This window comes from Schistocerca piceifrons, chromosome 1 (genome assembly GCF_021461385.2).
Source record: "Schistocerca piceifrons isolate TAMUIC-IGC-003096 chromosome 1, iqSchPice1.1, whole genome shotgun sequence".
Lineage (NCBI taxonomy): Eukaryota > Metazoa > Arthropoda > Insecta > Orthoptera > Acrididae > Schistocerca > Schistocerca piceifrons.
The window spans coordinates 846165368-846188681 of record NC_060138.1 but is presented as its reverse complement, the minus strand read 5'-3'; the positions used below and the strand labels follow the sequence as shown (position 1 = coordinate 846188681).

Genomic DNA, 23314 nt, shown 5'->3' with positions numbered 1-23314 from the left:
GGTTCCATCATTACAGATACATTGTCCACAAGGCTGCTAAGCTGTATGAGAGTAATTTTTTTTTTTTTTTTGGATGCGACAACAGTTGTCGAAATGCAGGTACTGTTGGTGGCTAGTGGGTTTAATGTGAACAGACGTGGATGGAACTACCAGATTTGTGGAGGTCAACATCCAGAAAGGTGGTGTACTGGGTAGAGGAGGACCAGGTGCAGAGGATAAAAGAGAAGGTGTTGAGGTTGTGAAGGAATGTGTGTACGGTGTCTTGGCCCTGAGCAGATATCGTGAAGATATCGTGGGTTTAATGTGAACAGACGTGGATGGAACTACCAGATTTGTGGAGGTCAACATCCAGAAAGGTGGTGTACTGGGTAGAGGAGGACCAGGTGCAGAGGATAAAAGAGAAGGTGTTGAGGTTGTGAAGGAATGTGTGTACGGTGTCTTGGCCCTGAGCAGATATCGTGAAGATATCATCAATGAAACTGAACAAGACTAGGGGTTGAGAGTCTTGGGAGGCTAGGAGGGCTTCCCCTAGATAGTCCAAAAACAGTTCAGTACAGAAAGGTACCACATGGGTGTCCATGACTGTGCTGTGGATTTGTTTGTATACCTTTCCTTCAACTGAGAAGTAGTTGTGGATTAGGATAAAGTTGGTAAGGTGTTAAAGGAATGAGGTGGTGGGTTTGGAGTCTGAGGGATGTTGGTAGAGGTACTGTTCGACAGTGGCAAGGCCATGGGCATGAGGGATGTTGGTGTATATGGAGGTAGCATCAGCAGTGAAAAGTAGGGATCCAGGAGGTAAAAGAGTGGTGTAATGGATCAGGGAGATATGTTATTTTCTACCGGATTTGTCGATACCAAATTGTAAATGTTTTCTTATATTTTGTCAGAATTTTTTTATTGTAATTTGCCTTATTATATGCTAATTTACTTATATTTTTGAGAGTGACAGCATATTGATTACTATTAGTAAATGTGATGAAGAATATCAAAGAGACTGATTACAAGTGGAAGCTTGTGTGTTGTGTAAAATGTCTTTGACGCTGGAGTCGTCTTTGACTGTAGTCAGTCGGCAGTGAACTCGTGGTGTGTGTTGACGGTAGAACAATGTGCAGGTCGCCATTATAAATAATTTGCTAGTGAACAGGAAAAAATGAATTATGTTACTACTTTTTCTATATAAACTTTAAGAAGAAACCACATTCGAAGAAATGGTATTTGAAGCACCAAAAATGAGGCAAATGCATTGAACCAGGTCATTTCTGCAGCCGACCAAACTGCATTGTGGAATCATACTTCCAGTATACAACTGAAGCCAAGACAAATATCGCCTTGTAAACATTTCACAGAAAAGGTACTGTCACGAAATATGCCAAATTTAAGTAAATAAAAAATAGTGAGCATATTTCAACTGGGGACTGTAGCCGGGATATTGTGTTCACGAGATCTTCAACAGTGCTACGAGGAAGAAAATTTTTGTGTGTTAATACCAGTTTTTTCAGAATGTGTGTTACAGTATTTGTGCTCATCGGGAAGTAAAAGTTTAGAAATGTTTCTGCAAAAAGTATAATTTTTGAGAGAAGAAGTAATTTCAAGAATTTTGGTCAACAATCACATGGATGGAAAACGTGGATTTGCAACAGTAGAAGAGTGCTCCAGATAAGTCACGAAACCCTCGTATTTTGTTAAAACAATCTTTTTATCTTGTTTTGTATTGTTGTGTATAAATTTTTTTCTTCACAATGACTTATGAGATTTTCGAGAGTATTGTGCCTAAAGTAGAAAGTAGTAATTTAATAGACTTTGAAAATCAGGACAGGTCAAATGAAACAGAAAGAACCGATCAATTTGATTTAAAAAGTTTTCTTGTAAATTTCACGAAAGAAATTAAACAATCAGTTGACAACAATAAAGACTTACTGGGATGAAAAAATTGATAACATTTTGTTGCAAGTCCAAGCAGTCAATACCCAAGTGGGTGATCTTTCGAACAGAGTTGGCAGTGTTGAGGAAAAAATTGAATCTGTGGAAGCAAAAGTAAATGAAATTGATGCTAAATTGAGCGATGAAATTAATACTGTAAAAAATGAGTTACTGGCAGATAGGGAAAGAAATTTAATTGATTTTAATGAGATAAAAGGGGAAATTAAAATTTTGGATGAGAACACAAAAGTTTTAGTAAAAAATGTACAACGAGAAACTGACAATCGTTTGGTTACTCTAGAAAAAAAAGTAGAGTGCAATGATTTAGAAAACAAAAAATCTGTCAAAGAATTTAGCGAAAAAATTGAAAGTTTTGACATTGAATTTCAAAGCAAAAATCACAATGTCAACACATGCAATCTTGCATCTAATATTCCAGTGAAGCACTTTTCGGTAGATGGACCCCTACATCCCGTTGATTTTATACAGTATTGTAAGGATTGTTTTTTACCTCACTCACCAGATGATATGAAAATTAAATTTGTGAAAAAATTCTTGGAAGGGGAAGCTTTGACTTGGGCAAACCAGATTGTAACTGTGGGGATGACCTTTTCAGAATTTGAATCAAAATTTCTGGAAAATTTTTGGGATGATCTTAAACAAATTAGAATCAAAAGTGAATTTTTGAATGGGAGAAACTATAGAGAATCAGATGGGAACATGAAACAATTTTGCAAAAGTGAACTTCAAAAACTTATTCATTTAACAAAACCTTTGGATGACTTGATCAAAATTGATACCTTAAAGAGAAGATTGCCATCAGCAATGCAGCCGAGTTTAGTTCATTGTCCTGATAGTAATGTAGAGCAGTTTCTCAATTATATTGAAAAGTTGGATAGGGTAACAACAAGAACACACAGTGGGTTTACCCAGAAAGGTAATGGTCAAAATTGGGGAAATGATAGCTTTCAAAAAAGGGAACAAAACAATTATCATGGTGTCAGTCAAAATTCAGGGGGATATAACAATTTTCAAAAGAAGGACCATAATTTTCATCCAAAACAAGAACAACATTTTCGCGGAAATAATCAACAAAATAGAGAACACTTTAAGGATCAAAATCACAGAAATTTTGCTAGAGATCAGTACAACAAACTACCAAGAACCAGGTAATGTTTGGCATAGGAATGGGAACAAAAATGTTGATCAGAGACATTGGCAGAACCACAATCAGCAGTTCAAACAGGAACCAGTTGTAATTCAGGAAATAAAAAACGAGTAGACGCCCCCTTGAAGGTCTGCAAGGTTGAGGCAGAAGGTGAGCATGATGAAAGGACCAATGGATGTGGCTATTATAAACCCAAACATGACAGTTCCAAACCTAAGCTATCACATGAGGTCATTAGTTGTTACTTATTGAAGAAATTTCAAGAGGAAAATAATGATGATATTGATAAAGATAAAATTTTCAGTAAACAAGAACATACAGTAGATAAAAGTAATTGTGATTCATTTAATTTGACAGTTTTACACTTGGGCAGAAAAGAACAACACTTTGTCAGATGATGTAATTTGTAGTAGTTCAGAGATGTGTGTGAATGAGAGAGAGAATGCATGCTGTGAGAATGAAAATATTGGTGAAAGGGATCTGGTAACTTTAGAAAGGGGAAATAATATTTTAGGGGATAATTTGAATGTGTATGACCTGAATATGTATAATGATAATGATGTTGATGATATAGTTGATAATGATGGTAATGGTATTGATGATGATGTTGAGGAAAGGTGTTTCATTAGTTTAAATAGGGAGTTGGGTATACACATGGTTGAAAATGGATTAAATAGTGAGAATATTATAGAAAATCCCAGGGATGTTACCAGGATGAATAAGGCTCACAAGCTGGGTGTATGTGAAAGTGTGAATTTTGATGTTGTTGGTAAAGAATCTGACTACACAAATAATGATGACACATGTATAACTTCTAGCCTAAGTGAAACTTTTACAGATACTAATGACACACACACACATTTCTTATGAATCTATGGCTGAACAGTGAAACTATTTCTTTTGACAAGAAGTTTAGAAAGATGTTTATTAATGTATGTGAAACTGTATGTCCTGAGAGGTGGAAAAAGACGAGAGATTTTATTTTTGAAAAGCTGAAGGATAAGTACTCCAATAGTATACAATGTGATTTGGATGAAAATTCTTGGCTATTTGAGATAATAGAGAGTACTAATGACAATTTTGTACATTGTGCAAATTTTATAACTGTGACAAATAATACATATAATGGTACACCATATGATTCTGATAAGTATACGTAGGTTTGGGGAAATTGAAAGTGATTTATTACATGAGGATACAGGTTCTGAGAAAAGTGATCAATTTTGCAGTCCTTATATAAAAGTTCAGATTGGGTCATGGATTGGTAAATGTTTAATTGATACAGGAAGTGAGATCTCGGGAATATCTGAAAGGTTAAGCAAGAAATTGAAAGTGGGGAAAGATTTTGTTGAAATGCCAGTTGTTGGGGTAAAGATAAAAGCTGCTACTGGGAAGAGCAGTAAATTGGTAAAAAGCCAGGCTTTAGTGACATTTTTAATTGAAGGCAAGTTGTTCACACATGGATGTTTTGTAATTCAGGAATTTAAAGAGGATTTTCTTTTGGGTATGAATTGGATAGTAAAAGTAAATACAGCATTTGATTGGGTTGGAAGAAAACTTTTGATAGAAACTAGTGAAAGGGAATACATTCAGACAAATTTTGTGAACACACTTGGTGATCAGAGTAATGGAAATTTTGACAGTATCAATTTACTAAAAGAAAATAGATTGGAGAATATTGAAATTCATAGATTTGATACTGATGAAGTTGAATTTGGGAGTTTAGTAAATTTGAAAATTTCAGAAACACAAAATTTATCTGGGGAGCAAAAACAACAGTTAGAAAATATGCTGTGGGAATACAGTGATGTTTTCAGTGACATACCTGGTAGGGTAAATGGTTATCAGTGTGAGCTTCAGGTAAAACCTTATGAACCATTTTTCATATACAGTATTGCAATATCAAAAAGACTTGCTGTTGAGAAAGAGCTGAAAAAGATGGAAGGATGTAATATAATAGAAAGGAGTATCAGTGCATATAATAATCCTCTAGTAGTAGTTTCGAAAAAAGATGGTGGAGTAAGATTGGTTTTGGACTCTAGACACTTAAACAAAATTTTGTTCAGACAGACAGACCACCCCGAAAATATTGATGAGTTACTCTATAAATTTACAGATATAAAATATATGTCACGTTAGGATCTAACTTCGGGTTTTCATCAGGTACCACTTTCGGTTAATTCTAGAAAATATACTGCTTTCTTGTAGAATGGTAAGAGTTACCAATACTGTGTTGTGCCATTTGGGTTAAATTCTTCTGTTTCCGAATTTATAAGAGCTTTGGATCATGTACTGGGCAAGAACTTGCATCTAAACTGAATTTATGTAGATGACATTTTGGTTACAGGGCAAAATTGGGAGGAACATTTTTCGATTTTGAAGTCAGTTTGTGAAAAACTTAGAAAAGGGGGAATGACAATGAAATTAGAGAAATGCAAATTTGCAGTTTCTGAATTAAAATTTTTGGGTCATGTTGTCACAGACAAGAGAATTTTGGCAGATCCAGAAAAAATTAAAGCAATTTCAGAAATTCCTATACGTAAGACTAAAAAACAAAGTCGTTCAACTTTTGTGGTCCTGTCCTCAGTTGCGCGTAATACTACGGTATATTGATAATTTTCACTTATGGACCGTCTGACAGCAATTGTTGGCATTAAAACAAGCGTTCAGTGCATAGTGCTGTGGAATGTGGAAAAAACAGCAAATTGGCGCTCATAGGAAGAAGAACAACACCAAAAATGCAACAGGAGCGTAATATGTAAGAAACTGTCTACGCAACCTGCCACTGATGATGCCTTGCAGAAAATAAAGGCGAAACGTGTATGGCACTAAAATTGTGTTTTATTCAGTTGCTGTCAGACGGTCCATAAGTGAAAATTATCAATATACCGTAACGAAGTCGTTCTTTGGGTTATAAGTGATCAGAGTCTGAATGCACCATGTTTAAGTCAGTTACTTAAGAAAAACACTGTTTGGGTTTGGGATAAAAGTTGTCAGGAAGAGTTTGATAAAATTAAGAAAGAGTTGAGGAAGCAACACTTATTACACAGACCTGATTTTAATTTACCATTTTGTTTGAACACTGATAGCAGTAATTATGGGCTTGGAGCAGAGTTATTTCAAGAAAGAGTAGAGAATGGAGTTAAGATACACTGTACCATAGCATTTGCAAGCAGAATGTTGCTCAAGCATGAAAAAAATTATACAGTCACAGAGAAGGAACTTTTGGCAATTCATTGGGCTTTTACAAAATTTAGAATTTACCTTACTGGACATAAAACCATAGTATTTTCGGATCACAAAGCTTTGAGTTACTTACAAGAGTGCAAATTACACCACAGTAGATTGACCAGATGGGCAATATTTCTGCAACAGTTTGACTTTGAAATCAAGCGCATAAAAGGTTCTGAGAATGTAGTAGCTGATTCACTTTCAAGGTTACCAACTGGGGGAGGAAAGCAGATTTTTGAAAAAGAGGAGGAAAAGCAATTTAAAATTAGATACCTGAAAGGGGTGGAAAATGAGAAAACAATTAGAACCATGTGTAACAAAATTAGAAAAAAATCAAAATTTAGATCAAAGTTGGAAATTAATCAAAGAATGTTTAGGCAAGAAGGGGTATGAGAAACTCGATAAATTTTACAAATTACATAAGGGGATTTTATTTCGGAGAACAGATGTAGAGTCTGATAACTGGAAACTGTGTTGGCCAGAGGCAGATGATGAAAAGCTGATCATTTACATACATGAAAGTTTTGGTCATTGTGGGATACAGAAGTGCATTCAAAAACATTTATTTTTAAAATATTGGAAAGAAGGTAAGAAAAGAATTGGCAACCTGTGACAAATGTCAGAGAGTTAAAGTGAGCAATCAAAGATGTGGTGGAGAGATGCAAAACATTATTCCGGAAAAACCTTTAGATCTTATCGCTGTGGGCTTATATGGAATGTTACCAAAGAGTAAAGGTGGTCACTGTTACATATTTGTTATGGTAGATGTATTTTCAAAATTAATTAAACTATATCCAGTGAAAAAAGCTACTAGCCATGAAATTATAATAAAAATTGAAAGAGATTATTTCGCACAGGTGGGTAAACCAAAAGCTATATTATCAGATAATGGTTCACAGTTCACCTCTAAAATCTGGAAAAAGTTTATTGAAAGTTCAAAATTGAGGCATATACTTATATCTGTTTATTCTCCATCCACCAATCCTGCAGAAGATATATGAGGGAAATTGGGAGACTTCGTAGAACCTATTGTAGCCATAAACATCCAACCTGGTTTGAGCACATTCGAAATTTTGAAGATATTATGAATAGCCTACAACATAGTTCCACAGGATTTTCACCGTATGAGATTATGTTTAATATTAGACCTCCAAATCTTATATCAGAACTTATTGAATTTCCTAAATGTACACCTTTAACTATGCAAGAGAGAGAAGATATTGTCAGGGAAAATATGAGGAAACAAGGGGAAAAGAGGAATAAAAGACATAACAATAGGGTAGAAATAACCACTTTCAAAATTGGGGATCTTGTTCTGGTCAAATCTCATGAAAAATCAAAAATGTTAACTTCAGAAATTAAAAAATTCTTTGATATCTATATTGGGCCTTTTGAAGTCATAGAAAACCACACCCTAATGCTTATCGTTTGGTATACCCTAAGTCAAAGAAATTATTTGGTCTCAGGAATGTTGTCTCTTTGAAACTATATAAACAGAAATCATAATTTCAAAAATTTAAATAACCTATTAACATCTAAAACAAAAGTCCTCCACTGGAATATGCTTGCTGGAACAAAATTACCTGTACAACCAAGTATGTATATTTGCATGTATAAATTAATAATTTGAAGTCACATGTTAATTGAAACTGATGAAAAAACACTATTGCAACAAAGAATGAGAGAAAGATTTATTTTTACTTTTTTACAAAAAAAAAGAAAAAAAAAGAAAAAAAAGTCTCCATAGTGAGCATTTATGAATTTTTTCTAATTTTTGGAAGCTAAGTCTTCCCTGTGGGTGAAGGCATGCATGTGAGGACATGCATGCAAAGGTATAAGTTTCAAAACCAATTTTAGATAAAGCCTCATGATATATGAGCAATTTATTATTCTTTATACTGATGTTGTGGGGAGCGAAAGTACTTTTCACAAGAATGTGACTTGTAGTAATATTGTAGTAGAGAGGCAAGTGTACACAAACAATTACAAAAAAATTAAAAATTAAAATACATAAAAACATGAGTAAAAAATATATATAAAAATTTAAAAAGAAAATCATAAGCAAAAAAATATACGAAACAAAAAAAATGAGTAAAAAAATTCAAAAAGAAAATCAGAAGTAAAAAATATATAAAAGGCAAATATATAGAAAAAAAACACACTACTCTATATATGTCCAGTATCATTTTTTATTGTATAATATGTAAGCAAAATAAAATTAATATGAAAAAAAATTTTAATTATGAGAACCAGTTGGCACAGTGTGACCAAAGAAGTGGTTGTAGATATCTTATTCTAGCAAATGAGTTTTACCTTAATATTATTTTCAATCTGTATGCTGCATGTTAAGAGTGTTTCTCATGTATGTTTTATACCATGTATATTTGTCATGTTAAATAATTTCTTTACTTGAATTTTTTGTGTATGAGATTGATGGGGAAGGATCATTGCAACAACAGCCAGTAACAAGTCCACAGATTCAAAGAGTCCAAATCTGGAAGAGGTTATCAGACTGCATCATTAATGTACGAGTACTAATCGTGTAATACAGATCCATTACTGAGTGTGGTCGGGATTTTGTTGTATATGTTCATAACAACAAAAGCCCTGGGGAGCAGTTGTAATGGATTTGGGAGATGTGTTATTTTCTACCGGATTTGTCGATACCAAATTGTAAATGTTTTCTTATATTTTTGTCAGAATTTTTTTATTGTAATTTGCCTTATTATATGCTAATTTACTTATATTTTTGAGAGTGACAGCATATTGATTACTATTAGTAAATGTGACGAAGAATATCAAAGAGACTGATTACAAGTGGAAGCTTGTGTGTTGTGTAAAATGTCTTTGACGCTGGAGTCGTCTTTGACTGTAGTTAGTCGGCAGTGAACTCGTGGTGTGTGTTGACGATAGAACAATGTGCAGGTCGCTGTTATGAATAATTTGCTAGTGAACAGGAAAAAATGAATTATGTTACTACTTTTTCTATATAAACTTTAAGAAGAAACCACATTCGAAGAAATGGTATTTGAAGCACCAAAAATGAGGCAAACGCATTGAACCAGGTCATTTCTGCAGCTGACGAAACTGCATTGTGGAATCATACTTCCACTATACAACTGAAGCCAAGACAAATATCGCCTTGTAAACATTTCACGGAAAAGGTACTGTCACGAAATGTGCCAAATTTAAGTAAATAAAAAATAGTGAGCATATTTCAGTGGGAATGGTGAAAATTTGGTGAAGGAAATGGCTAGTATTTTTGATGTGGGAAGCTAGGTTTTGGGCAATTGGTTGGAGGTGCTAGTCAACAAGAGCAGAATTTCTTTCAGTGGGAGTAAAATAGTTGCAAGATTTCAACATTATCTGGCTGCAATTCCGATACCTAATGGAATATCACCGAACTATTTGGGTCCTGGAAGGCTAGTGTGTTATAGGCGTGGTCATTGAAGGCTATAAGGCAACATAAAAATTTTCTGTGACAGTGGTAATCTGATCTGTGTGTGTGTGTGTGTGTGTGTGTGTGTGTGTGTGTGTGTGTGTGTGTGTGTGTGTGTGTGTGGTGGTGGGGGGGGGGGGGGAGGGGGGGGGGAATTACTTGGGGTAATGGAATCAGGAAACTAACACAATGGCTTTAGCCCGTGGGTCATGCCCACCTTCTTCAGCACTGAAGACCTTGCTGCATGAAGTTTGGCTAAATATATATTAAGGTGGATGCTAGAGAAACAATTGGTTCTGTTTCTTCATTGTGTTGCAAGGGATGTGTAGTTTCTAAAACATCCAACAGATTGCAAAAAGGAGTTTCTCAATCAGCCAGCAAATCACATTAGTTGTATGTGATCAAGTTGCTGGAGGGAAGCAGCTGTTCATTCAGTTCATAAAAAAATTAAATACATGGCTTCACAATTTCTTATTGATGACAAAATTTTGCATGAACTTTGTTGACACTGACACTGAGAATGATGCTAGAATGTACAATGATCCTGAGTCTATGCAAGAAGAATTGTAATGAATTTCGATTGAGTATTTCTCATTCTGATTCCACAAAACATTTTTTGAAACAAATGTTAATGGTCAGAATACAGGGTGCCCCACTCAAACCTCCCTGTTTTGAAGGACCCAGGAGAGAAAAACTATAGTAGATACGACAGTGAAAAATGCACCACATTGTGGAGCATTTCAAAAAATTTATATTCCCGTGTCAGAAGTGCCAAGTATCGTTGCCAGAGTGCAGCATGGTCACATGAAGTGAAAATGGCGAATCCACAGCAGCGTGCGCAAGTATTAGTGTGGTTTGCAGAAACAAAATCAATGATTACTGTGCAAAGAAATTATCGTTGTGTGTATGAATGTGATCCACCTGATATGAAAAAAATTAAGACGTTGTATAGGAAGTTTCTGGCAACAGGAAGTGTTCTGAAACATTCTGGTAGTGTACGTTATGGAGTTTCAGTAGAGACAGAGGAGGACACCAGACAAATGTTTCTCAGAAGCCCACATAAGTCAATTTGTCAAGCATCTAGGCAACTTGATGTACCTCGATCAACAGTGAATCATGTAGTTCACCAGCGTCTTCGTATGTGAGCTTACAAAGTGCAAATTCTGCAACATTTGATGCTGAATGACAAACTACACCAACAACAATTTGCTGCGGATATGCTCCGGTGTATTGATATGGATGCCAGCTTCATGGAAAGATGTTTATTCTCAGATGAGGCAACCTTTCATTTATCAGGAAGGATTAATAGGCCTAATGTTCGGATTTGGGGTTCACAAAATCCGCACATTGTCATTTAAAATATTTGTGTTAGCCCTAAGCTAAACATCTGGTGCGGGCTAATGCGCAACACGATTGTTGGAACGCTCCTCTTTGCAGAACAAACAGTGAATGGGTCAGTGTATTTGGACATGTTGGAGCAGTTTGTGTACCCTCAGATACAAGACTTGCAAGCCAAAATCTTTTTTCAACAAGATGGAGCTCCGCTGCATTGGTCAACGGCTGTTCGCAAGTTCCTGGATAAGAAATTTCCCAATCGTCGGATTGGACGCCACGTTCACCCAACATTACGCCACTTGATTTCTTCATGCGGGGATTCGTGAAGGACCACGTGTATGCAACCAAAGTGTATGATATTCCTATGCTGAAACATTGTATCACTAACGCGACTGCAACAATAACAGAGGAAACGTTACAAAGAACTTGGCAAGAAACTGACTACAGACTTGATATTCTTCGTGCTACAAATGGTTCACATGTAGAGGTGTATTGATGATAAATAAATAAATTAATTCTTTCGATGCTCTACAATGTGGTGCATTTTTCGTTGTCGTATCTACTGTGCCCCCCCCCCCCCCCCCCCCCCCCCCCCCCGCCCCGGGGCTCTGAAATCAGGGAGGTTTGAGTGGGGTACCCCGCATTTTTTCTTTGGTCATGTGCCAAGAGCCATGCTTGAGAGCGATCACAGGCAAAAATTATACTATTAGAAAATAGTGTGCAATAATTTATAATTACATTTTGACTTTGATTAACTTTTATACTTTTTGCAAAACCTAACAATTGCTAAAAATACACGGGGAAAAAACTAAACATTTAAAGCAGCTGGAAATAAAAATGCACCACACACAGACACAAAAGTTAACATAACACATGACATGGTCACAAAAATAACAGTGATTCAGGAAGTGTGGAATAAATTTCTTTTATTTCTGTCTATGATCACAAAATTGTTAGGTTCTTAGACTAACAGTTTCGGTCAGTAATGACCATATTCAGGTCTGCTTTTAAAAGATGTCCTATTATAATGAAACCATAGAGGGATTACCAAAAGATAAATACAAAATCAGTATCATCAAACATATTTAAAATATGGTATATACCAGGCCACAGTGTCAACAGAACAACCTTGTTAACAGCGCTACTGTTCACAACAAACCAGTATGTACCATATTTTAAACTTTTATGACAACCCTAAGCTGATTCGTGTTTCTCCTTTGTGTGAAATTTGATCAATAGATGGCACTGTATGTGTCAGAATACATAAATGAAAACACCTGTCATGCACACGACCCACTGAAGTTAGTATAAACATGCCGGGTACAAGGCTTTTCCTCCTTTCGCATCTGCGACGTTCACCACGACTATCTCAATGCAGTATCGCGCTCTGCTTGTAAAGCTATATTACAAGAATGATGACTGTGCACATGTCGCTCTGCAGAAGTTCTGGACACTGAAGGGTTTGCAGAAAGGTGTTGGTCAGATGATTGCTGTGGGTCTTGAGAAAAGATTAGGAAATTCAGGAAGATGGGTTATTTTGGTGTGCAACCTGGTAGAGCGAGGAAACGAATCGATTCAACGTCAGAAGAACCAGTGCCCACAGCAGTGCAGGAGGAGATGAGTAGTGGTGTGCACGGAGAATTGCCCAAACATTGGGCATAACCATGTCAAGATGCGTAAAATCCTTCGAAACATCCATTCAAAATTACCCATGTGCACAAATTGCTTCCTATTGACCTGCCAGCAAGAGGGACCTTTGCTTTAGAATTTCTTGCTCGTCAATACACAGGATTGTCGAATATTGGCAATGAAAAATCCACACACAAATCAACCAGTACCACTTCATCCTGTGAGGTACAGGTTTACGGTATCATTTATCATAGGGCCATATTTTTTCCAAGTGACAGGTGCTTCAGGTCATGTTACCTATACCATCACTGGTAAGTGCTACGAATGTCTTCTGCGCAACCACGCCATTCCAGCTCTCCAACAGTGTGGATAGGATCATTTTTATGCAAGATGGTAAATCCAGTTAAACAGCTGCTTAAGTGCCATTTTGGAAATGCTACAATTATCAGCCACCATGTCCCTACAGCCAGGCCGTCCTGATCACCTGATATTAATCCGTGTTACTTCTGGCTGTGGGGCTATCTGAAAGATGATGTGTTCAGTGTTCTGACTGCAAACTTAGCTGCACTGAAGGCATGCATTGCGCAACATATTCTGAACTTGATCCCGGAAACACTTCGATCAGTTGTGGAACATGCTGTTTCTCTATTTCAACTTGTTGCAGAAACCAGTGGGCAGCATACTGAACATGTTTTGTGCCAGTCACACTGAAATTAATAATCCACTTTGATTTTGGTTGATGTTTTTCCATGCGGTTTTTGGCCTCAGGAGAATTAAAAGCCGATTTTTCCCATCCAATGTGATATGACCTTGCTGTGGTGAATGGGCGTACTTAACTAACAATATCACACCTGTACACCCACACTGAGTAGTACAGTTTGTTTAACGTCAAACATACAGCTTAGGCACTGTTGTATGATTCGTTTGTCATTTGTAGTTGACCACTATTAAATTATGATGCTTACAGCACCATCTATTGCTATATTTTGTAACTATTTATTTCTTTTGTCATACGTTTTCCCCCTTCTCCAATAATATTTGATTTCAATTTGATGTCATTCTGACCAGTGGTGGTATTTCTACAGCAGTTTGAAAGTTTAATGCTGTATATGCTGTTAAAGAGGAATCTTCTAAGAGACCCAATCATGAAAGTAAGTAACAGGTTCATAAAGAGAAAGTCTGTCACCAGATGTGTCTTGTTGGATGAACAACAAAATTATGGTGTAAATATTGAAGAAATGAAGATGAGAGCAAGGAATATGATGAAAACAGTTATTAGTCTCACCACTTACAATCTTATGCTGCCAATGCAAACAATAAGAATGTGTCATAATGCTATCTTAACTGTGATTATGAGATATTGTGTGAGTGCTTCAGCCTATAAACTTTTGCTCATAAGACCAGCACGGATAGTTAACATGGTGTATCGTGGAATACTACTTCGGCTGACAGGAGTGCATCCACTCGATCTCCTGATACAGAAAAGGTGGCTATGTATCATACTGACAACAATATCATGAAGTGCCAAATTTAACAGGAATATGGATTACAAGCAGGCAGCAAATTCAAAAACAGGTCGTCCTCCTATGGCAGAAATGATGGGGTGATGCCCAAACAGCAAGGCACACCTATGGTTTTTTGTCAAATATAAGAGAGACTGGGAACGAAGCACCTGATTCCCTCAAGAGAACTGACTCATATCTCAGCTGGTCATTGGCCCTATGCTGTCTACTGGCATTGAATTGGTCGACGACAGACCTCCAAGTGTGCCTATGGTGAAGAAGGTATACCAGAACACACCATCTGGGGATTTCCGCTACATGCCAACAGAGCTCATACCGATTGGAAGCAACTGAATCAGAACAGAAAATTCAATGTCAAGTAGACACTGCATTGTGAAACAGAATGGCATATCTTGGACAATATTGCAGACTCTACTTCAAGGAAGGTTTAGGAGCAAAGGCAGCTGAGGTCAACAGCAGTAGCGGAAGAACTGCCAACGCCATATGAGTAGTCATCTTAACAACTTCAGAGAGAAACACAGCCATAGGTCGTGTCTCGCCACCCAAGGAACAAGAACTGGGATGACATGGGCTGGCGTGTGGCTGTGCTTACTCTTGCCACAGGGGAATCCTTCCCTGCAACCAGAGTCAGAAACACAGGAAGAGAGAGAAATAACTACAACACACTAAGTGCCCAAGGAACCTGCAGGACACGCCTATGAACAGGGGAACAATGGAGAGTGTTGTGGAATGTGACAGACAAAAGCTGAAGTTTTCATAACAGTAGCTGCTGTGGTAGTAGGAGTAGTTTGTAAGAAACAGTACAGCCTATATCTGAATTGTAGGTGACAGGCTACAACGGAATGAAATGAAATAAATAAATATCAAAATTCATCAGGTATATCAGATTACATTAACCAACAAGTTCAGCACTTTAGATAATGCCTATTAAACACTGATAAAAAGGGAGATAAATAATGAGAAGTAGACGGATGAATTTTTACAGTTATTGGAGAAAAAAATTATGGGTGTGGAAGTGATCGTGAGAGGTTGACTTAAATGCACAGGTAAGAAAGGAAAGAGAGAATTGGAATGAAGAGATAAATGGTACATATGGATACAGGGGGAAAATGAGGAAGGTAAGAAATTGATTTTTGTGAAAGAAGTGGTTTGATTGTTGGCAACACGTGCTTCAGGGAGAAAAGCAGTCAAAAGATAAAAAGGACAAGATGGTCAATTACTACTTTCTCTCGGAAAAGCAAAATCTTAGCCAGTTGACAGATGTGACTGCACCCCCATTAGAAGCTTTTGATTGAGACCATTGACTAGCAGTGACACAGGTGAGAATGGGTAAATTGAAATGAATAGAGGCAGGAAAGGAGAAGAAAGTGAAAGTGTGGAAACAAATGACATGACAGTACAAAGAAAGTTCAGGAGTTACTTAAATTTAAAATCCAAAGACTAACTGTGGAAGTGTTGAAGAGGAATTGAATATGTTCAAAGACCCATTTGTAAGCTCTGCAGAGCACACCTGTGGCAGAATGAATGCAAGGGCAGAGGAAAGGAGATACCATGGTGGAATGAGCTGGTGAGGAAAGCAGTAAAAGAAAAGAAGAAAGCATGAATGGAAAAGTTAAAATGGAACATAGTAAAAGGAAATACCAGGAAAATAAAAAGAAATGTAAGAAATTGGTAGTTGGAGGAAAGAGGAAAAGACGGGAGGAATTCAGATGCGAGTTGGAAAAGGATGTACTGGGGTTAAATGATGCTGTATGGAATTACAAGGATTAGGATGAAGGAAAGCACTTACACAAAGGCAGCGAAAGGGGAAAATGGAGAGCTTATAATGCAACCAGAGGAGATAAGGAGAGGATGGAAAGAAGACTTTGACAAATTACTAAATGCGAAAAACACCGATGAAAAGGGAACAGAAGAATACCGTGGGGACCTGGGCCTGGAAGAAGAGAACGACATTACAATGCCCGAAGAAGAACCAGCCCTGAGAAGAATGAAAACAGGAAAGGCACCTGGGACAGATGAAACAAATGTTAAGATGTTACAGGCAGCTGGACTTTCTGGGCTATAATGGTTAAATCGATTGCTAAGATGCATATGGACTCAGAAATGTGCGCCTGAAGAATGAGAAAAGGGAATATTTTGTTCAGTGTTCCAGAAGGGAGACATAAGTATGTGACAACTATTGAGGGCTCACACACTTATCACAAGTAGCATAAATAATGGAGAGGATATTGGAAAGAAAATTGACAGAAAAAGTGGAAGGTCAGTTGGAAAAATAGTAGTATGACTCTTGATATGGTAGATGAACAGTGGACCCAATCTTTAGTATGAGATAGTTGATGGAAAGGCTTCGGGTGCATGGCAAAAATCTGATGACATTTCTTGACTGAGTGAAAATTTATGATATTGTTCCCACAGAAAAGGTATGGGAAATCTTTGAGAGAAAGGGAGTTGGAAAACAAACAACTGAAATTGTACCAGCAATGTATGACAAAAGTTTCAATTGTGTTCAGACCCAAGTTGGAAAAACTTAGGAATATTACGAGATGGAGACAAAGAAGTGTGGTGCTACCACTATTATTTATAATGCCGATGGATGAAACCATGAGAAAGACAAAAGAAGCTCATAGAGGAAGGGAGATGAAGTTACTGTTACTCTGATGTGGGGATGCAACAGTTAGGAGGAACAAGAATAAATAAACACCTCAAATGAAAAAAAAATTGACAGAGATGTAATGAAATGCAGTGTGGACAAAAGCAAGACTACGGTAACAACTAGAGGAGACAGAAAAGACAAAGGATAAATTAACATTAAATGATAGGATATTGAAATTGGGGGCAACTTTACATATCCAGGAAATGTGATAATGGAAAATGCAAGAATAGAGGCAGAAGTTAGTGAAAAAGTACAACACAGCAATGCATTTTATCAGTGTGAGAGGAGCTCAGTCTGGGGAATGGAGGTGCCAATAAAATGTACAGAAATGCTGTACATGACATACTTTACACCCAATGCCCAATGACACATGCGTCAGATACCTAGACAATGACAAGAAGAGAGGTGAGCAGAATCCCAGCCAGTAAACTGGAATTTCTAAGAAGTATGTAAGGGAAAATGAGGAGAGGGAGGGGGGGAGAGAGAGAGAGAGAGAGAGAGAGAGAGAGAGAGAGAGAGAGAGAGATATGGGGGGGGGGGGGGTAGAAATGCAGATGTTACAAACAAAATTGGAGTTGAAAAGCTGACTAAGAGAATTAAGAACAGAGTAAAATGGTTTAGACATGAAAAGAGAATGGTGGAGGGAAGACTACCAAAACCAATTATGGAGGCCAAGTTTGAGAGCAAGAGGGAAACAGAGAAAGCTAGATTTACTCAATAAAGATGAGTTTATGGAGAAGGTACCTGAACTGCAGCAAAATATTTATAGAAGACGAATGGTGGGAAGACAGAGGAAGTGGAGAAATATCATAGACATCCACAGCTAGCCAGATGCTGAATTAAGGGGAAAAAATGATGATGAAAAGGGAAATTATTTAACAAAGGTACTTATGCAAACAGCAAAAGATGTTGCATGTCAAAGATAATGAAAGAAAAGAAACCATCCAATGTAAAATAAAAAAGCAGCTATTAAAGAAAAGGTGACAATTTCAAGCAAACAGTGTTAGGAACTTACCAATGGAAGACACTGGAGGTCTATCAAAAACAGGCACATGTAATAACACACATGCAACTTCATAATCACTGGACAAAAAAACACCACACACCAAACAAATCATTACAAAAATGAGAGAAAAGTAAATGGCACAGGCAACAAACAGCAAGCACATGTGAAGATATTACAGGAAATTTCCATTACATAAGAGAACATTCTATAGGCTATTTCTTACCTTCTTTTGTGAAACGCTTGTGGTGACAACAGGTTTGACAACACCCTTATCATCACCATGAATTTGCTGGTATGCTTTGAGTTTCTCGTAAGCTTCTGCTAAGTGATTCTCCAGCTTGTCATTACGGGACTGCACTTTAAGCAGCTCATACTGTAAATCATCAATCTGATTTCTTAGCTCTGCTGCCTCGGTTTCCTTCCCTGTAAGACTATCCTGCAGTTCAGCCATCTGAAAAAAATGAGAAGTGGTGACCAAGTTGACTGCAGAAACTAATGACCAAACCTGAAGTAAATGGTGTAAGTTCTTCATCAAACTTTGGCAGAAAGTTATATGTACATATAAGAATCAATCAAACATAAAATACTTGGACTATTCGGACTGACATAGTTCGACTAGATGGCAATGGTAGCCATTAGACGTCCACTGAAAGAACATCAGACTGAGGTCTGAGAAACCAGCAAAGGAGAAATAGGAGTACAAATTACTTTATTTATTTATTTACATGTCAAGTTTCGTAGGACCAAATTGAGGAGAAAATCTCCAAGGTCATGGAACATGTCAATACAGGAAATTACAACAAAGAAGTAATAACAGATAAAAATAAAATGTTTACGCACCCGAAAAAAGTCAATCCATAAGTTTAAGTAAAGGCAATCGACAATACAACAAGAATCAGCTTAATTTTTCAAGGAACTCCTTGACATAGTAGAAGGAGTGACCCATGAGGAAACTCTTCAGTTTCGATTTGAAAGTGTGTGGATTACTGCTACGATTTTTGAATTCGAGCAGTAGCTTATTGAAAATGAATGCAGTAGTATCTTTCTGTACAAGATTAATGAAGTCTGATCCAAATGCAGGTTTGATTTCTGCCGGGTATTAACTGAGTGAAAGATGCTTATTCTTGGGAATAAGCTAATACTGTTAACAAGAAATGACAGTAAGGAATAAATAAATATATATATATATATATATATATATATATATATATATATATATATATATATATATATATATAAAAGAAAGATGATGAAACTTACCAAACAAAAGCGCTGGCAGGTCGATAGACACACAAACAAACACAAACATACACACAAAATTCTAGCTTTCGCAACCAATGGTTGCCTCGTCAGGAAAGAGGGAAGGAGAAGGAAAGACAAAAGGATATGGGTTTTAAGGGAGAGGGTAAGGAGTCATTCCAATCCCGGGAGCGGAAAGACTTACCTTAGGGGGGAAAAAAGGACAGGTATACACTCGCACACACACACATATCCATCCACACATGCACAGACACAAGCAGACATTTGTATTTCCCTTTATTTTATATATATATATATATATATATATATAAAAAGAAAGATGATGAAACTTACCAAACAAAAGCGCTGGCAGGTCGATAGACACACAAACAAACACAAAACATACACACAAAATTCTAGCTTTCGCAACCTATGGTTGCCTCGTCAGGAAAGAGGGAAGGAGAAGGAAAGACAAAAGGATATGGGTTTTAAGGGAGAGGGTAAGGAGTCATTCCAATCCCGGGAGCGGAAAGACTTACCTTAGGGGGAAAAAAGGACAGGTATACACTCGCACACACACACATATCCATCCACACATACACAGACACAAGCAGACATTTGTAAAGGCCTTTACAAATGTCTGCTTGTGTCTGTGTATGTGTGGATGGATATGTGTGTGTGTGTGCGCGAGTGTATACCTGTCCTTTTTTCCCCCTAAGGTAAGTCTTTCCGCTCCCGGGATTGGAATGACTCCTTACCCTCTCCCTTAAAACCCATATCCTTTTGTCTTTCCTTCTCCTTCCCTCTTTCCTGACGAGGCAACCATAGGTTGCGAAAGCTAGAATTTTGTGTGTATGTTTGTGTTTGTTTGTGTGTCTATCGACCTGCCAGCGCTTTTGTTTGGTAAGTTTCATCATCTTTCTTTTTAGATATATTTTTCCCACATGGAATGTTTCCCTCTATTATATATATATACACACACACACACACACACACACACACACACACACACACACACACACACACACTGAGAGGCCAATGTCACAATACCAAGACTCATGAACACGAGTCGACAAGAGGTTTGTGAACTTACACCTCTTATTGCCTGAACCGCGCGTTTCTGAGTCAAAAATATCCTTTTAGAATGGGAAGAGTTATCCCAAAATATAATACCATATGACATAAGCGAATGAAAATAAGCAAAGTAGACTAATTTTCGTGTTGAAGGATCACTCACTTCAGATACAGTTCGAATAGTAAAAATGGCAGCATTAAGTCTTTGAACACGATCCTGAACGTTGGCTTTTCACCACTGTTTACTATCTATCTGAACACCTAGAAATTCGAACTGTTCAGTTTCACTAATCATATGCCCATTCTGTGAAACTAAAACTTCAAGTTTTCTTGAATTGTGTGTTAGAAACTGTAAAAACTGAGTCTTTCTGTGTTAACTGTTATGTCATGCTCCAATTGAAAGTGTGATTCTTAAGTGGTATTTAGATGCTTGGCTTGGGAGGGGGGAAATTGACTAGAGCAGTAGAATTCAGTTTAACTTTTGATTTTTCCTTCTTGTCTCTGTGAGATTTCGGTTTCTGTGAGGACTTTCCTGTCTTGAGTTCTGGGGCAGAAGAGGACTCTACGATCAGCAGGCTGTGGCTCCTTTAGCCACTAGCTGGTGGTAGACTGATGGTCTGTTTTGTCTTGGGTGGGAGAGGGAGGGGACACCACCTTGGCAGGCATCCTCTTCCCTGGTGGTTACACAGTAGGATGAGGCATCACCAGCTCTACCAATGGGGTGGTTGCTACTGGTGTGCTGGTTTGGGGTTTAAGGAGTTGATGCTCCTCCCTCAACTGAAAAACAGTAACTGACAACTGACCAGGGCCAGAAATTGCTGTTTGGTACCCTTTATCGCACTAAGTGTGGACTTTGACACAATATTTTTGATGTCATATTGACTGAGTGGAATCATTCAAGCTTTTTCCTAGCATCTTCTTAAAAAAGGCGGTCAAGTGTTTTATATTTCTGAATTCTCTTCTTTCTCCCGAAAACTGAACATGTCAGTGTAGAAGGGGGATGGTGTTCTGCACAGTTTACGAACATAAAGGTTTGTTCACATGGGCTGTATTCATGCATTGTCCTTCCACATGTTCCACAAGTGGTGCCATTAGCACAGCAGAAGGACATGCGTCCAAACTTCTGGCACCTGAAGCATCTCTTAGGAGGAGCATTATAGGACTTGATAACACACCTATAAACCATGAACTTAACTTTCTCAGGTAAAACACTGCCATCAAAGACTTAGGAAGAAAGTTCATATGTCTCTGAACGTAACATACAAAATGTACTCCACACTACTCAAAGTTGGAGCATAGTTCATCTGTTTGTAGCATTAGGTTCTAATGAAAGAAAGCATGGAAGTCTGCTGCATTTTTTGTGAGGAGGGACAGTAAATAGTATATCCTTGCACTTGTCACAGGCCAGAACGGCATGCGATTGGTCAGCATCCAAAGTTTTGATCAGCTGAGATCCATTTCACAGGTTCTTTCTTGCAGCAGCATCCTCAATATTTTCAATAAAAATTATGGCTTTGTTGCTGCAAAAGACACTCTATCAATCCTGGAGCATACCAAGAATTGGGAGAAATGTCTACCTATACATCTCCTTGGCTGAATCTCATCACGTAGCCGAAGACAGAAAAGTCATGGTGTTACAAGGCTCTGCATTAAATTCTTGCATTTTATCAGCACAGTGATGTTGGTACAGCCACCAGTATGGGTGAGTTTGATCTGCTTCACTGCTGACCATCTGTCTTGATGCCACTCACTTTGACTGGAGGCTCTCCCCATGTGATTAGCCCACCATGGTGAACGGCTATATGACATTTTGGCCACTGACCATAGTCCCAGTGCTGCGAATTGGACAGGCACCTACTCCTCAACATACGTGGTGAGGTTACAACTCGAGCATTAGCAGCACTGTCAGGGCACGACGACGATGAGGGTACATGATGACCTCCCACAGGATGGAATGGTTACCAGGCTGGATATCGATGGTGGACATAAATCCAGTCTAATAATAGGTGCAGAAGCATAGTGGATAGATCATGCACCATGTAAGACATCCCCAAACAGCCAGCACTTCTGTGAAGTTTAGAAAAGTGGAGGTCAAGCCCTAATAGGGGACCACTGGTAATTAAACCAAAAACGTCATGGGAAACATTGTGAAATGAACTACAACTGGTGGGCATTCTAATAATAGCTGAGTCATCAACGTAAGAGCAAAACTTGACTAGGTATAAGACTCCTTTCAGTTGCCTCTTATGACAGGCAAGGAATTACCATAGATTACCCATTGATGCAAGGGGATTGAAGTACGGTGATCAAAATCATATCACAGGATCTACAACTCTTGACACAAGATCTGCTTCATAATCGATGGAATCCTGTTCAGTTTTACAGAGAGTATGCTGCGGCATTGGCCCCATAACTAGTTTGCATTTATTGCATATATCTTGTCCAACGCGAAGTCCCTAGTGACTGGAAAAAAGCACAGTCGATTCCCTTATATAAGAAGGATAAAAGAATGGACACAAAATTACAAACCAATATCCTACATATTGGAATGCTGCAGAATTCTTTAACATATTCACAGTTCAAAGCACTCCGTCTTCAGGCCACGAGTGGCCTACCGGGACCATCCAACCGCCGTGTCATCCTCGGCGAAGGATGCGGATAGGAGGGGCATGGGGTGAGCACACCGTTCTCCCGGTCGTTATGATGGTATTCTTGACTGAAACCGCTACTATTTGGTCGAGTAGCTCCTCAATTGGCATCACAAGGCTGAGTGCACCCCGAAAAAATGGCAACAGCGCATGGCGGCCTGGATGGTCACCCATCCAAGTGCCGACCATGCTCGACAGCGCTTAACTTCGGTGATACCACGGGTATCAGTGTATCCACTGCGGCAAGGCCGTTGCCAATATTCACAGATCAAATATAATAAATTCACTCGAGATGAAAGGGCTTCTGTCCATACATCACAAATTTCAAAAGCATCACTCATTTTCTTGTATGACAGCCTGTAAAAGATGGATGAAGGGCAAAAGGCAGACTACATATTCCTAGATTTCCGGAAAGCATTTGACAAGGTGCTCCACTGCAGACTGTTAAC

General features: G+C 37.9%; 1 protein-coding gene across 3 annotated transcripts in view; it reads right to left on the bottom strand.

Annotated features, from left to right (window-relative positions):
- The window catches only part of LOC124715465 (E3 ubiquitin-protein ligase Bre1), a 274712-nt gene that overhangs the window by 196424 nt on the left and 54974 nt on the right, over nt 1-23314 (bottom strand). For all 3 annotated transcript variants that reach the window (XM_047243098.1, XM_047243099.1, XM_047243100.1), the window contains exon 6: nt 18128-18355. In XM_047243098.1, the coding sequence (XP_047099054.1) occupies nt 18128-18355 (228 nt within the window). The remainder of the gene's footprint in view (nt 1-18127; nt 18356-23314) is intronic.